General features: G+C 35.5%; 1 protein-coding gene across 15 annotated transcripts in view; it reads right to left on the bottom strand.

Moving 5' to 3' along the window:
- CAMK2D (calcium/calmodulin dependent protein kinase II delta) overlaps nt 1–15161 on the bottom strand; it is a 209087-nt gene that overhangs the window by 78917 nt on the left and 115009 nt on the right. For 10 of the 15 annotated variants that reach the window (XM_055711775.1, XM_055711769.1, XM_055711807.1 and 7 more), the window contains 6 exons: nt 15011–15094; nt 13931–14025; nt 12238–12360; nt 11128–11211; nt 10355–10397; nt 6349–6386 (listed from right to left, as the gene is read on the bottom strand). In XM_055711775.1, the coding sequence (XP_055567750.1) occupies nt 6349–6386; nt 10355–10397; nt 11128–11211; nt 12238–12360; nt 13931–14025; nt 15011–15094 (467 nt within the window). The remainder of the gene's footprint in view (nt 1–6348; nt 6387–10354; nt 10398–11127; nt 11212–12237; nt 12361–13930; nt 14026–15010; nt 15095–15161) is intronic. The other 5 variants (XM_055711794.1, XM_055711783.1, XM_055711826.1 and 2 more) reach the window with 1 other exon arrangement.

Here is a 15161-nt window from a genome sequence, read left to right as displayed (position 1 = left end):
TCCTTGATATCAATACTTATACTAAAACAAAGCAGAGAAAGTAATAGAGCTGCTTTTTAGTAACAGAGCTGCTTTTTCTCCCCCCCCCCCGCCCCCCCCCGCCCCCCCGCAAAAGGTTAGCATTGAAAAGATGGAAACAGTCATCAGGCAAAGAGCTAACAGCAACATAAAAGCGCATTCTACTCACTTTCTGGCACAGCATGCAAAAAATTCAACTACAGTTACAAATGCTATGACTCTACCGCATCCAGCTTCCATGTAATACTTTCTATCAATGAACATGGTCTAATGGACTTCCTCACAAAAAAAAAAAAAAGCATAATTCAAACAAAAAGCTTTTCCAAAACCTGGTTTTAGAAAGCAAACAGAGTAAGTGCAGGAAAAAGAAAAAAAAAAAAAAAAGGAAAAGAAAAGAAGGAAGAACAAACAGAAAACAGTTAAACAGTCAAAAACTTCAAGATAGCATGAGAAGGAAGATTCCAGGTATACCAGCGCCGGGGTAGGAATATTTTCCTTGGGGCTGGTTACCACGTTCGTTTTGTTGTTTATCTGTAGGTATGCAGAAAATAGAAACAGACAGGCCTTAGAACTCACGGTAGGCACCGTATCTATATCTCTCTGTATAGAACATCTATATACAGATATAGATATCTATATATAGATATAGATATGGAAATAAAGAATCACAGAAAGATGAAGTTATGAACTTGAAAGAACGCTAGCAATAGATCCAGTAGCTAGCTGCAACTCTCCAAACATGCTAGCTACAGGTTTTCAGATGCACTATACGAAGGCAGAGATGACTTCAGCTGCGGCACTTAAAAGAACAGGGAGCCTTTAGGTAGCTGCTAATCACATATCAGAGGAGTAAAGAAGTAATATGGGTTTGAACAAAGACCTAAATAGTCACTGTGTTTTCTTGACGTGCAACTGCATTAAATAGCAGCACCCAGTTGTTCTTTATTTCTGATTACCTGTCACTACCATAAATAATATTTGATTATTCACAGCTCTCCAGACATCTATACATATGTTCTACTGGCTTCTGGGAGCAGATTTGAATAAATATAACTGATTCCTGATCTGAATAAATGCAACTGATGCTAGAAAGAGGCTGATGCCCCCTTAGCCTTTCTGGTGTTATTTTAGACAAAAATAATAGGCAGCTGTGATTTTTTGCACTCTTAAGAATCCTGCAGTAACTGTGTGTCAGCCTTTTGATTTCGGTACTATAACCTGAAAGTGTAAGGTTTCACACTATAGTATCTGTAGCTTTACTCCACAAATCAGTACACATCTGCTTAACTTTACATGTAGGTTTCATGTTGATTTTTAGGCTTAGCACAGCACTACACCTTTACAAGACTTTTGGTATTTACTTATACACACTCTTAATTCAAATGAAACTGTTTAGCAATAAGTTTAAACATATCTGATTCTTTAAATCCATTTTTAAGATTCAGCTTTCATAAATACCATGGTATGAAAAGAACAGAAATACTAAAAATAATGTACCGAGCCACTTGTTACATGCACTAAGAAGCAAGATTAAAGTACAGTAAAACTAGTTTGAAAAATGTGATTTTTTTCTGTAACAATAATTAGGAAAAAGTATTATGTACATTTTGGTCATGTCTAATTTTAACAAGAGCAGTCCAAAGCAGCATGCAGAACTGAGTGTATACATATATATTGTCTGGAAAGACTTTGATCAAAAAAACCCCAAAAAGTTCTACTGAACCTTCTAGTCACAGTACTTCGTAACAACTGTGTGAAACCAAGGTAGAAAGTCCAAAATTGTTTTGTTAATGGTTTTTGTAAAACCATAATTAACTTCTTCATTTAAAGAAACTATAGCAATTTTGGGGTCAAGATTTGGTGGTTTTTCTTCTAAAAGAAAAGCCTTTCTAAACCAAATAGAAAGTAGCAATATACTAAGTAACGTATATGAAAAGGCATAAAGAAAGAGGAACTCCTAGAACAGAGGACCAAACTGAGCTCTGTATGAAACATCTGACTTGTGATTTAAGCTTTCTGATGACTCTGTAGCCTCAGATGAAGTGGTCAGCTTCTCAGCATGCAGGCTAAGATTTAAGTTTTGTCTGTGCCAAGGGCTTTGCTAAATTCGAGCCTTCAGGAGTTAGAACCACTGGGGAAACTCACGGAACTTGAGCAGTTCTTGATGGTTATTTTGCTTTGGTACAGGTGTGGCAGCTGACATGTTGCTTGCAGAAATTAAGCCTGCAGCTGAACTGAATCTTACTCAGGGAATGTCTAGATTATGGAAATGTCAACAGGATTTGCATTAATTACAGACTGCAAATTTCCTTATCTTAACCAGCATTTAACTGGCTTTGAATAATATAAAATAATCTTGTTGGCTGATGTCAGGGGACACTATACTGACACTAAATGTTATTTAGTAATATTTAATAGGAACCATTCTCCCACACAGAATAAAAATAATTTTCTTTGATTTAAAATCAAAGTTCACAGTGCTCTACAGCAGCTGGGTGAGAAAACGATTCTTTTAACAGTGGTCTTTCTACAGAAATTGTCATTAAGAGAAAATATGAGTCATTATTGATTTCCAAGTGTTGTGTTTATGCTCCAACTCGGCCTGTTACTGTCTGGTAACTTTCATTTACCTATGCACAATTAAAGCCGTAAGTTGCAACAGTGCCTGAACTCAAGACAAGGAGAGAATAAATACATTTGTGCATAAAGTCATACATGTATGTATGTAAGTGTTAGCAAGTATTTTATATATCAACTAACTTGCTTTGGTATTTATGGGACTGTGAGATGGGCAAAACCTGAACTCCTTACTCAGGAAAAACTTTACAAAAGCCCCAACCACTTCAGTAAATTAAAGTTCTACAGGAGCATTTGGAATAGTGAGGACCTATACGACGTTGCTCGACAGCATACTAAATCTTACAAAACAAGAGAAAATTACACATCATGTTATAACTACAAGTTCATATTTTTAGGACAGTGTAGTCATCAACAGACTACAAATAAGAAGGCCCTAACAAAAGGCAGAGAGACATAAAGCAAAAACATGAGTAAAGAAATGAAGATTTCACCAGATTTCATACAGTTCTATTCAGTAGTAGTGTAATACAAAAAGAAAAAAAAAAAAAAGTGCTATGCCAAATGAATGCTTGCTGTTGAATACACAATGAAAATAAGTTAATCAAATTTCAATTCCAATTTTGCCTGAGTAAGGAGAGCAGGCTTGGGTCCATACTCCCTTGGTGAAAGTCCTATAAAAATAAACAATATCCATTACAGCTACTGCTGAAAACTGCAGGAAATATATTCAAAATTTCTTAGTAAGATATTGAGAATACAACATTCATTAGTAAAGGCAGAAAGAGAGAATGTGATTCAAAATACAGCTATTTCTTCTGTGTAAACAGAACTTGGTAAAAGCCTTTGAAACTTAAAGAGAGAAAACAGCAATAAGCCTGTATACTTTCTCTCTCACAGAACAGATACATGTGCTTTTATTAATACAGGAACACACATGGTGTGTTTTGCATCTATTTTTAACAGCAAAGGAAAATGATTCCAAAAGGAGTAAAATATTTTCATATGAAACAGTTATACTAAAGTTGAATTGTGCTTAAGTGGTGACCTGCTATTTGTGGCAAAGTAGGACAACTTTTATACTCATGCATCGCTGGTCAAAAGCCACTCTCTTAGGTCTGACAGTAGTGCAGGAGAGACACGCACAAATGCTCCCAACAGCTGGGCATGACTGTAGAATTATTACTAGTCTTTTTTCAATATATTATAAAAATATTTTAAGAAACAAAACCTGTATCGTGGGACTTAAATCTTTCACATGGTACTTCTGTAACAAAAAGTTGAAGCACGCTTTGTCTTTGGGATACTAGAGATGTCCCCACAGTACCTTTCTGGTAACCCTCATTTGGACACTGCTACCGCTGATACTCTGTCACTGAAATTCTATGTTCATCCAAAAAACAGATTATTTGCCTACATAACTACATGTCTGCTCAGCCCTGACCTGCAATTTTTGCTTTTCAAGGAGAGTACATAGTGAAAGGTGTGGAGGAGGGATATTTGCCTTCTCTCTAACAGCAGCAGCAACAGAAGCTGGCTGGCACATCACAGCTGATCATCATAAACACCACAAAAGTCAAATCCAAAACATAATAAACAGGAATAGAGTAAGTTGCTGTGCGGGATCACAGAGGCCAAATGAACGCGAGACTGCAGAGCAGGCTGAGGAGGAAGAGAAGTTATTGAGACTGACTGTCAGTTGGGACATCTTGTGCCAAAGCCCTGAGCTGTGAAGGAAGTTAGCTGGGAAAGTGTAGTATGGAAAGGCTGTGAAATTGGTTTTTTTCACTCCTGAGCATTTAGCATGGCATCTTGGTCTACAGTAGTTCCATTAAAGCAATAAATTTCACTGTGCAACGTGGTTTGTGTTACATTTTATGATATTAATACTATTAGTATTTAAAATAAGGAGGTTTTAAAAATTAATAGAGGGCTGTTATAAGACTACTATTTTGTTACTATTTTTATTTACTAAGGACAGCTGCATTGGCCCATGTTACATCTACTTTTTCATTTTTGTATGTCCCCAGGTTAAGAAACTTGATTGAAAGAACTGCAGAACAGTTCACTGTGGATGGCAGATAGCAACTGCAGGCTTAAAATTCACAAGATTGTACTTTAAAGTCTTGCAGCTTTTCACGGTATGTTAACAAAACTAAATGCAATTGTTTGATTTCTAAGTGTGAATGTTTCACAGGAGGAAAAAAAGTCTGTCGATAAAGATCCTCACCATCATCTGAACACTCGAACTGGACTTCCTTTTCTGAATTGACCAGTCAGAGAGAAAGGAAAAGAAGAAAATGTGACTGGTTGGATTTGAAGTATCAATGCATGGAGTACAGTATATTTCTGTTTTGGCTTTTTTTTAAATTATTATTATTATTAAAAGAAAAAGACAGCTAAAGCTGTAGAAAGGGGTGGAAAAATATAGACTTCCCCAGATGTAAATTTACTCCCTTTGCTCCACATGACCATGCAGACAAACAGCAGACTCATCAAATGTGCTGAAAACCAAAGTATCAAATCCCAACAAATATAATTTAGGCAAAATTTTGGCAACAATTGTTTCCAATATTATAATCAAAACTGAGATATAAGAAATACCATCGTAGACCTGTAGGAGGAATGATATTTAAAAAGGAAAAGCTGGTCAGATATAGTACATAAAATTTATATATTCCACAATGAAACACATAAAGCAATTTCCACAGGAATGACAGTACTGAATGTGTGCTTCTCCATATAGCTAGGGTATCTCTACTTGACCGTGAGAAGCATTGAAATCCTAGTGTACTCCATTTTAAGTCAATCTCATGATTTTTTTGATAGGAAGAGTGCGCATATGTGGGAGAACAGGAACAAATATTTGGTATTCAAGTGTACACTGTTTTGTTAAAAGTAAAAAGATTAAATAAAAAATTAAAATTCAGGTCAAAGACACGCTTCTGAGTAAACACACAGAGCACATAATAATATCTTTTGAATGATATAATGAAAGCTTGAGGCGCTTATTTTAGTCTTCAGGAGCCCTTCAAGAAAATAAATAAAATATTTTTCATTGCTGTTTTTTTTTTTTTTCTGGCTGTTTTTCAAAGTATGTATCCAGAACATTCATTTGTGAAGCATCTCTCCTCCTGCAGGTTCTGCTGACATGAGAACAGGAGCTCTAAATTGTGTATGAAAGCTGCCAAAATGTTCCCTTCTTAGCAAGGTCTATGAGGTCAGGATGAGCTCATTTGTTGAGAGAGTAAACCCCTCAAGTTCTGCCAAATATAGCAAGTACATCTGGCAGAATACACCTTATGTGGAGCCAAGCCTACCAGACAACTTTTTAGTCTTCTATGAAATCTAGTGAAAAGTCAAGGGGCAACATGGTGGCAATAGAGCTGCAGATAAACACTGATACCTAAAAAACTAACATGCCCACCACCAAACCATTATTTATATTTATAAGCTAATCAATAACACCGAGACGTTAATTCCACATTCATTGCTTCATTAAAATAGCAAGAAAAACACTTTCTCCCGTAGTTTTCTATCTTCCTTATTAAAATCCTCGTTTCCCAAATATCTCTTTTATTGCACTTTTAAGCTTCACCTACTGACTTCAATCACTTCACATACACTGTAAGAAGCACTTATTAACAAATTCTATAAAGGAAAGAAATATCAATAATTAAATCCAAAAACTGGCAGAAGTTAGAGATAGGTGGTGACTAATAAAATGTATTTTAAGGCACATGTTTAACCTACCTTAACTCCATCCGGCTTCTTCAGTAAACTCTTGGCTGCTGTAAAACGAGACAAATAATTTCAGTGTCAGGTGGTTACCACTGAGGTCAACCAGCTGGCAGCAAAGCCCCACTGCCTCCCAGCTGCAGATACACTTTAGCTTTTATTTCCCCTTTTTGTTGCTCTGAGTATAGAAAACGAAATATTTAAGAAACCACAACACTTCAGATTATACATCTCTTTTTCTACTGATTAAAGCTGTAGGTGAACTCTGCTTATACAAGCAGAGACCTCCTTGGGTGGCACAGAGGAAATGGAAGCAGGTTGTGTTAAAGAAGCAGCTTTGGATACGTTTACTTTTTCAACTGCAGTATGTTTATAATTGTTGATGAGGATAGTTTTATACAGCTATGAAAAAGTACTATTCTGATGGCCAAGACTTTGAGCAGGTGTTTGCAGAGCCCACTGGTATCTTAATGTTGTTATTGATATGACAGTGACATAAAAATAACCAGTATCAGATCAGTAAGGTATCTAAAGAGCATACTGAGGTACAATACTATCTATTCCACCTAACGAAAAGTAAACTGGGTTTTAAAAAAGCATCTCTGAGCAATGTTTTTGGGGGGATTTCCCACCATAACAGCATCAGTCACCCTGCGTGAAAAGTCAGGGAAGTTGCAAATAAGAAAGGAAGAACAATTTGCTAGCAGTGTGTTGCTTTGGAGGAGTGCTTCCTGGGAGTTAAATGGTAGGCTTTGCTTCAACTTCTATAGAAGAAAAAGCTGTTATTTTCTGAATCATGTCTCACACTGATCAAATTCCTTCAAAGCGGCGGGGACTGTTGGGCAAAATTTTGCTTGCCATAACATTATCCACGTGTTAGGCTCTAAATTTCACCACTTAAATGTGGCACCAAGAATGGGGCCAAATCATTCCAAATTACTAAATTTGGAGGGCTAATGTGCAGACAAGCATGCTGCAGCTCTGAACCTGAAAACGTTTACAGCAGAAATACATGCTGGGTGATCTACCACATTCAAACATACTTCACTAAAGTGTAAATGATTCATGACTCACTGTCAAAGACTCAAATAATAATAATAAATTACAAAACAAGCCTGCCATTTTTTCTTTTTATTGTTGTTTATGGCCCAATCTTCCTATCAGAAAGCGTACCATGGCTTAGGCTGTAAGAAAGTGCTGTTCTGTATATGCTGTTTTGCTCAGGAGTAGGAAGCCTTTCTGAAAGGGAAATGCCGCAGCTAACAAACTGGCATAACCGAAAGGAGACAGGGCTGACACAGAGCTCCCATCATTACTGACATCGTCCTCTTTAAAACAAAAAAACCCAAACCAGTTGGACCTTGCAAGTCAAAAGTTGCTCAAACACGCTGAGGATGCTGGAGTTATTGAACATGTGGTTTAAACTTGAAGTTAATTTTTGTACTTGTGGCTTGTTATCTGGCTGCACCTGCATTAAGTGCTCATTTAGCTGTGGTTCAGAGTACAGAAAATGTAAGATCACCTCGGAAATGGCACGGAAATAACTGATGTCCATTATTCTGTTTTTTACATTAAAAAAAATGGAAAGAGAAGCCAGGTTAATGCTTATAATGTCATTAATGTATCAGCCCTCTAAATGTGGTTTATTAATTATGGACATCAGTCAACACTGCCATTAAAACTATCACAAGGCTTATGATATACAACTAACATGAACAAAAATAAATTTGCCTGCATTATATTTTCATTTACAGAAACATCATAAATTAATATTGAAAATTAGCTGGTTTACATGTATTTTTGAGATAGGATCCATCCTGTTGCAACGTGTGCTTACAGGACCTGATGCAACATGGCTTTAGATTTTACACTACTACAAATATTGCGGGCGCTCCATTAACTTCAGAAATTCGTTTAGGGAAAGCAAATGGGGGGGCTATTTCTAAAACCTAAGACCAAAAACCCCAGAAGTTCATTGCCTTAGAAGCCTGCTTTATACCATCAGCCTTTACAAAAATATGGGAAAACATAAATTAATTCTTATAAGCTGCTGTTGATAACTACCTAGGTCCTTTCGCTAAATCTGTGCACAAAATTCCTGAGCTCTTTTAATGCTTAACAAACATTACATATTATATGTAAACAATTAAATGAAAGCCAGTAAAATGAGGGCACCAAAAGCAACAATTACAAATACTGTGTTTATGGCATTGCCAGCATGTCCTTCAAAATGTGCCTAGTAAGGATTATTATGCAGTATTTCATGTTACAGGACATATTCCATATTCAACTGCCTTTGTTGGTTTTGGCTTGGAATGTATTTTTAATAATATTTTGATGCATCTTTCTTTAAGCACAGATACTGCATACAAATCAAATATTTAAAGGATTTGCAGTAGCGAAGCAATTAGCATGTTCTAAATTAAGCCCACAATGAAAGATTTCTTGCAACTACAAGCAATAGCTATAAATAAAACCTAAGGCAGCACTAACAGGCCAGAAAGCAGACTGAAAAGAAATGGTGTTGTGACAACATGTAGAAATTAAAGTGACTTAGGACAAACAGCAGTTTTGATTTAGAAGAGGAAAAAGATGTTCCTTTCACGTGCTGAGGGTCTTACCTCACAAGAAATATACATTCCACATAAAAGGAAGAAAGAAAAAGGAAAATAAAACACTTTTATAACCACATTGTTATGGACAAATGACCTTCAAAAGCATGCTTTGCAATGAAATACAATGAATAAACAACTTAAAAAATAAAATGTCATCAAGGAAAAATATGGGTCATTGTGGTGTAAAACAGAGATGACAGGTGAAAAAAAAATCTGAAACAAAGCCAAAAACCCTGTCTGCTTTTCATACTGAAATACTCTTTTAATATTACTTCAGCTTTTTTTGGTTCATGAAAGTTGAAATTGACTCTTACATATACATAGAGAGTGACGGTTATGAAAGGTGATGATAAATGATATATTTGATATTTAATAATCACTCATTTTCACAAAATTTGCAGCCTACAGCATTCCCACCTTTAAAATGAATTGGCAGATACTGGCAATTCATTAAGCACTGATCCAGTGTAATTTACATAAATGTAGCCTTCTGTGTTATAAGTGTGTATTAAATATAGGAAATTAACTAAGAATGAAATTATACTTCAAGTACTATGTTTATTTTGGATGATTCAGTGGTTATTATTATTAAAAACATACCCAAAGCACTATTATGTGTTTGTCCATAAGTTAATTTATCCTACACTCCAACAGTTACGTCACAGAGTAGGAGGGTATGTAAAATTACTGATTTTTAAATTTGACATTCTTTTTCACTATTCACTCGAAATCTCAAATGGCAAAATAACAAATTCCGCATAGCATCAAAATTTTGGCAATACTACTATTGAGGACAATTCTAACTCTACAGCAAGCTTATTTTAGCTTTTGCTATTAAAACTTGTTTAGTGTAAAGGTCTGAATCTCCAGGAATATCACTGCAAAATTTTATTTCATAAAGAGGAAACATCTCTTGTATATCAAGCTAGGGATTAGAAGAGAATGAAAAGGACTCATTCTGTGTTTCTTACTGCTTAGCAAAGTAATAAAGAATAAACATTTATTATTTTTTTTTAAACACAGGATGCAGCAGAATCCTGGAATGATATTTTAGGTATCTAAAAATAAGTAAGTTTTTAAATGTTGTTTGGTGATACTTATGCATGTGGAGCTATATGCTTTGTTTTCAATTTTCCTCCACCAAAACAGACAGGAAAACACTGTCTTTTGACAGACAGCACTAAAAAAAAAAAAAAAGTAAAAATTAGACTGGCATCTACAAGAGATTCTTTTTGGCCCAAGTAGTTTAAATTCTCTTGTTTGCAAAGGAAACAATTAAAGATACATCACATTTAGATGCTCCTGAATAACAAAGATCTTTCTGTACTAATGAATCCTAATTAATCTCAGTCATCACAGACATCAGAACATAAAGACCGTATTATTTTGGAGTTCAATGAACATACCTGAGAAATTTCTGGTAGCCAGCATAGTTGTCAAAATGGCCCCCTGTGTACATATACATTTTCTCAAATTAGCATCACACTTGTGTAAAATTCTGAATGTGAACACGACACAACAAAAAGGAAAACACACTTGTAAATTACATCAATTACTAAATTAACCCTGAAAGAATGGACTGTGCATTACCTATCCTAGGTGATGTCATGGGTGCATGAATTGTAATTTATTCTTCATTGCACACTTATCAGCAATCCTGATAATCTCAAACATTTACCAGTCGTGGGTATGTAATGCACAAACCATGAGCACTCACAGGCACAGTAATTATCAGCAAAATACATATCTGAATATGAAACAGACTTTGCTAATGTGCTTAGGTATTTTTTTAGGTGGGAAGAAGAGTTTATTTCTGATGTGCTAATTTGAAAAGCTCACATCTGCAAAGTTTTTCTGTCTGGTCAGGAGAAAACAAAGGATGATGTAAAATAATAAACTTAAGCATTTTCCTTCAACAAAATATTTTTAATGTGTATAAGTGAAGATCATTGTTACTATTTTGAATCCACAAAAATTATGCTATGTTTTATCCACTGTCATGAAAACTTTAAGATCCTCATGCCAAAAGCCAATCATCTATCAAATAGTTAATTTAAGTATAATATTCCAGAAAAAAAATTGCTTAGGGACCATTTGTTTCTACACATGGACCACAAGGCAATATTCTTTTATCTTTCCAAAATTAGCTACTCATCTTTGCAGAAGTTTTTGTTCTTACCTTTAGTTTTCTTCTTGCATTGAATTTCTTCAAGCAGTCTACAGTCTCTTGTCTATGCATCATAGAAGCAACAGTAGAACGTTGCTAAAAGAAGAAGGAAATAATAATTTTAACACACCCAGCCAGACGTCTAGCATTCTATTTACTCTACAATATACATATTACAACCCACATAGTCCAACACCGTCTGACTATCGCTGTGTGCAGGTTTCTACACATTTGGGAAATTTCCAAATCAACAAAACCAAGGTCTCATTTTACTCAGCCTTTTCCATGTGTGAAGTCCTCTTGAAAGAAACAGGGACTAAGAAACCCACAAGATCTTAGAATGTGGATTATGCTGTATAAATGTAATCAAAGTAACATTCTGAATTATGATTTTGGGAAATGTGTTTTAAGGAAACTTTTCTTTAGCATTAGCGATACTAGGTGAGGTACAGCAGCAGGAAATATTTTCAGAGGAAATTCAGCAGTATCTGCATTTTCCCTGTAACTCAACTTCATCTGCATCACAATTTTAAAGGCAAGATAATGCAGCCTACTGGAATGAATAAAGAGCTGGGAACCAGCTGTATGTCTTGTGACTTTCAAAGTATCAGCCCAGACTACCTGCAAAGTCAAAGTATAGAAAGCACTGAGAATTGGAAAGTAGTCCTGGATCCAGTAACAGCCAGGTAGCCTCTGCTAACTGCAAATTGACTTTTTATTAAAAAGTCCCTTAATTTCCCGCCTTTACATTTCATGCTTATCATAATGGTTACAGGGAAATGAAGATGCAAAGCATTACTTAGCTCAAAAGTTACTTCCTTGTACTTTTTTTTTTTTCTCTGAGAATCGAAAATAATGGTCTAATTTTGGCAGTGAACTTCTGCATGACAAAATCAAGGCACGGGAGTTCATTTCTTTAAAAAAATCTTATCCCAGGCTGAGACCTCAATATGTGACACTATTGACTGTATCTGTATAATTACAGTTTTACACTCCCCTAGTTACACAGCTGCATGACTAAGGATAAAAATTATCCTCTGAACACCTTCACTATGTGCTGAAGTAAACTGTAAGCTGATTTGTCTGCTGAACTATCCTGTTAAATCTGTAGAAATTACTTACACAGATCCATGGATGCTTTAGTGCTTCTGATGCTGTGATACGTTTTGCTGGGTTGATGGTAAGCATTTTATTGATAAGGTCTTTTGCTTCAGGAGTCACTGTATCCCACTCTGGTGAGGGAAACTTAAGAAAAAAATACCTTTGTGTATATTAACTTGTATAATCTTTACACAATTTTACTTAAGGATACTTAGTGGTACTACTTCTGTAACATTGATGGCTAGTACATCCAACCAGCTTTAAGGGGAAAAATGCAGTTCACCACAATTAAAAAAGTTTGAAATAGCCAGTTTTATAAATAATGTTTTTCTTCTATACTGTTTTGACCTGTTGTTTATTTGGCTCGAATGGACAGTATTTCTCTATTTGCAATAATGCCAATTGAAATTCATAGCTAAAATTCATAGTATAAAATAACAACGGCAGACAAAATAACAAATTCTAGTTGTCTGAGAGGCATGTGGTCATACAGCACTTAATATGGTCCCAGTTTCTTTTTTAATAAAGACAAAAATTCTAAGCATTATTATTCAAACTCCTTGTTTGCTTTCTTTCAATGTAAACCTTAATGCTAACTGTATAGTTATGGTATACAAATCTAACCAGTTACGAATTTAACACCTCCATGCTCAGTAAAGTATTTATAAGTGCAACCCAAAGCACCTGCTCAAAAGCAAATGAAACTAAAAAATTCCATGTCCTAAACTGCTTTTGTGAACATACCTTAACCTGGAGGATTTTGTGTTTTCCAATATTAAAAATGTTTATTCTTAGACAACAGGGATTTGATATTACCTTGGCACAGTACATCACCAGTATGTATTATGTCTGTCCAATGCAAGGTGCATAGTTCAGTCTCTGCACCTCAGTTCTTGCCCTCTGGGCTGAAATCGTAATTCCCCACTGTCACCCCATTTCTTACTGTATGATTACTTGTTCACTAGGAAGAAGACTTGACAGACCATAAGTTTACTTTCAGTAAAAGGCCATAGCATAACAGCTCCCTTTTTCCAGCCACCACCACCCAGGACTGGAAGCAAGTAAGAGCTTAAAATTACAAGGTTGTGTCTTTTTCACTTCATCATTGACAAATTACTTAAAGCTGAGGACGAACAGCCTTCTGTCTGTTTAATGTAATATAAATAGATGATGTTTCAAACTTCACGATGTCACCAAATCATCAGCTCTTACTTACCAACAGCTGTAATGTTTTTTGTTGGAATACACGTAATTAATGAAACTATTCCTTTTGAAATGCTCTATAGCAGCTTCTATTTCCAAAGGTGGTCAATACAACAGCATCAAGATGTATGTTTAGGAAGCTTAAGACTTCTTAAAAACAATTTAGAATAACTGACTGGTTGAAGTGATAAACTACAAGGAAAAACACAGGTCCCTGGGAGCTTAGAGAGGTCTGAACAAGCTTGTCAGGATTACATAAGCTTGCATGATTTATACAAGGACCAGACAACGAAAACTTGGAGCCATACAGGAATCAGACTTAAATTAGCATAGGATGTTCCCGTTCCAATAAGGTTCATGTTACTAAAACAATATTTACTATATTGAGTGGTTCATAAAAATAAGCAATAAAAAAAGTATTTAGGAAATAATTCTGATTTTACTTTTCACTCTAGAAAGCCTGTTTAGAGGTACATTAAAAATAATTGAATAGACAGAGTACAGTACATACATCATAAGCACCAGCCTTGATCTGCTGGTAAAGCCTGTGCTGGTCTTCATCCCAGAAAGGAGGATATCCCACCAGGAGGATATACAGAATGACACCTAAAGAAAATCCACAGTAGTATTATATGATTTCACGAAACAAACCCCAGAAATGTGTTTCGCATCTGACAAGCATGTAGAACAAATGGCTCATTAGTATTATCCTAGCTACTGAAAAATATTCCCTTCATACTGGAGAAAACAGTAAATGTAGGGTTTACAAGATAATCTCTTATACAGTGATGGCAGTAATGACCACACTGCTGGCTGGAGAAATATTTTCCAATGTTCATGAACGTTCTAGGAAAATGCATTCTTTACCTCTGGTTTTATCATGGTTTGTACTGGTACCTGTAAAATTGTGTTTTAACTAATCTCATGCAATGAAAATTCAGGCAACTCAATTTATCTCTATAAATACATGCTCAATAGGATATTAAAAAGTCCATCTGCTAGTCTTGCAGAGAGGATTCACTGTGACTAAAGGAAAATGCCTTCATAAATACATCAAGTAAGTGTTCGTAGAAGTGAAATTAGGAAACCACCAATTGTTCTCAGCTAGCTAGCCCCCACTTGGCAGTACACTAGACCACACTGCTTCAAGAACTGGATGATAAATTAATCGCTCTGTACTGAAGTTCACAAAACATTTAGTTTCACTGTTTAAAACTGCAGTTATAGTATATCAACAGATTGGATTTTAGGCTGCTTGTGAACCAAAACTAGGGCCTAGCTCACAGTATGAATTGTTATGTTTTCTAACTAGTTAGGCATCATGTGCCTGCAGCTATTTTTTTTATACTTGGTGAAAAGTGTGTTGTGTAGACACAGCCAAGAATGCCATGGTAACACGTCTTCACAAATAATTAAAAAAAAAAAAAGAAAGCTGGTAGAAAACCAAAAAATTACCTCTTCTAAAAATTAAGACTGAATTTTCCTATACATGTATTGTCTGATGCAAAAAATAAGGTGTCCTAGACATCATCTCTCTCCCTTAAAATACTTTACGGTGGACCGAACATCATCTTTCAGAGTAATTTCTTACCACACGCCCACATATCCACAGGTTTCCCATAAGGGTCTTTTCGTAACACCTCTGGAGAAAGGTATCCGGGAGTACCAGCAAAGCCTGTCAAAAGGCAAGGCAACTATTCTCAAAAGTTGTACATGCTCTGCAAAAATTAAGTGATTCTCTT

The sequence above is a fragment of the Falco cherrug genome, chromosome 1 (genome assembly GCF_023634085.1).
Source record: "Falco cherrug isolate bFalChe1 chromosome 1, bFalChe1.pri, whole genome shotgun sequence".
NCBI lineage: Eukaryota > Metazoa > Chordata > Aves > Falconiformes > Falconidae > Falco > Falco cherrug.
This window is presented reverse-complemented; position numbering and strand designations above follow the sequence as displayed.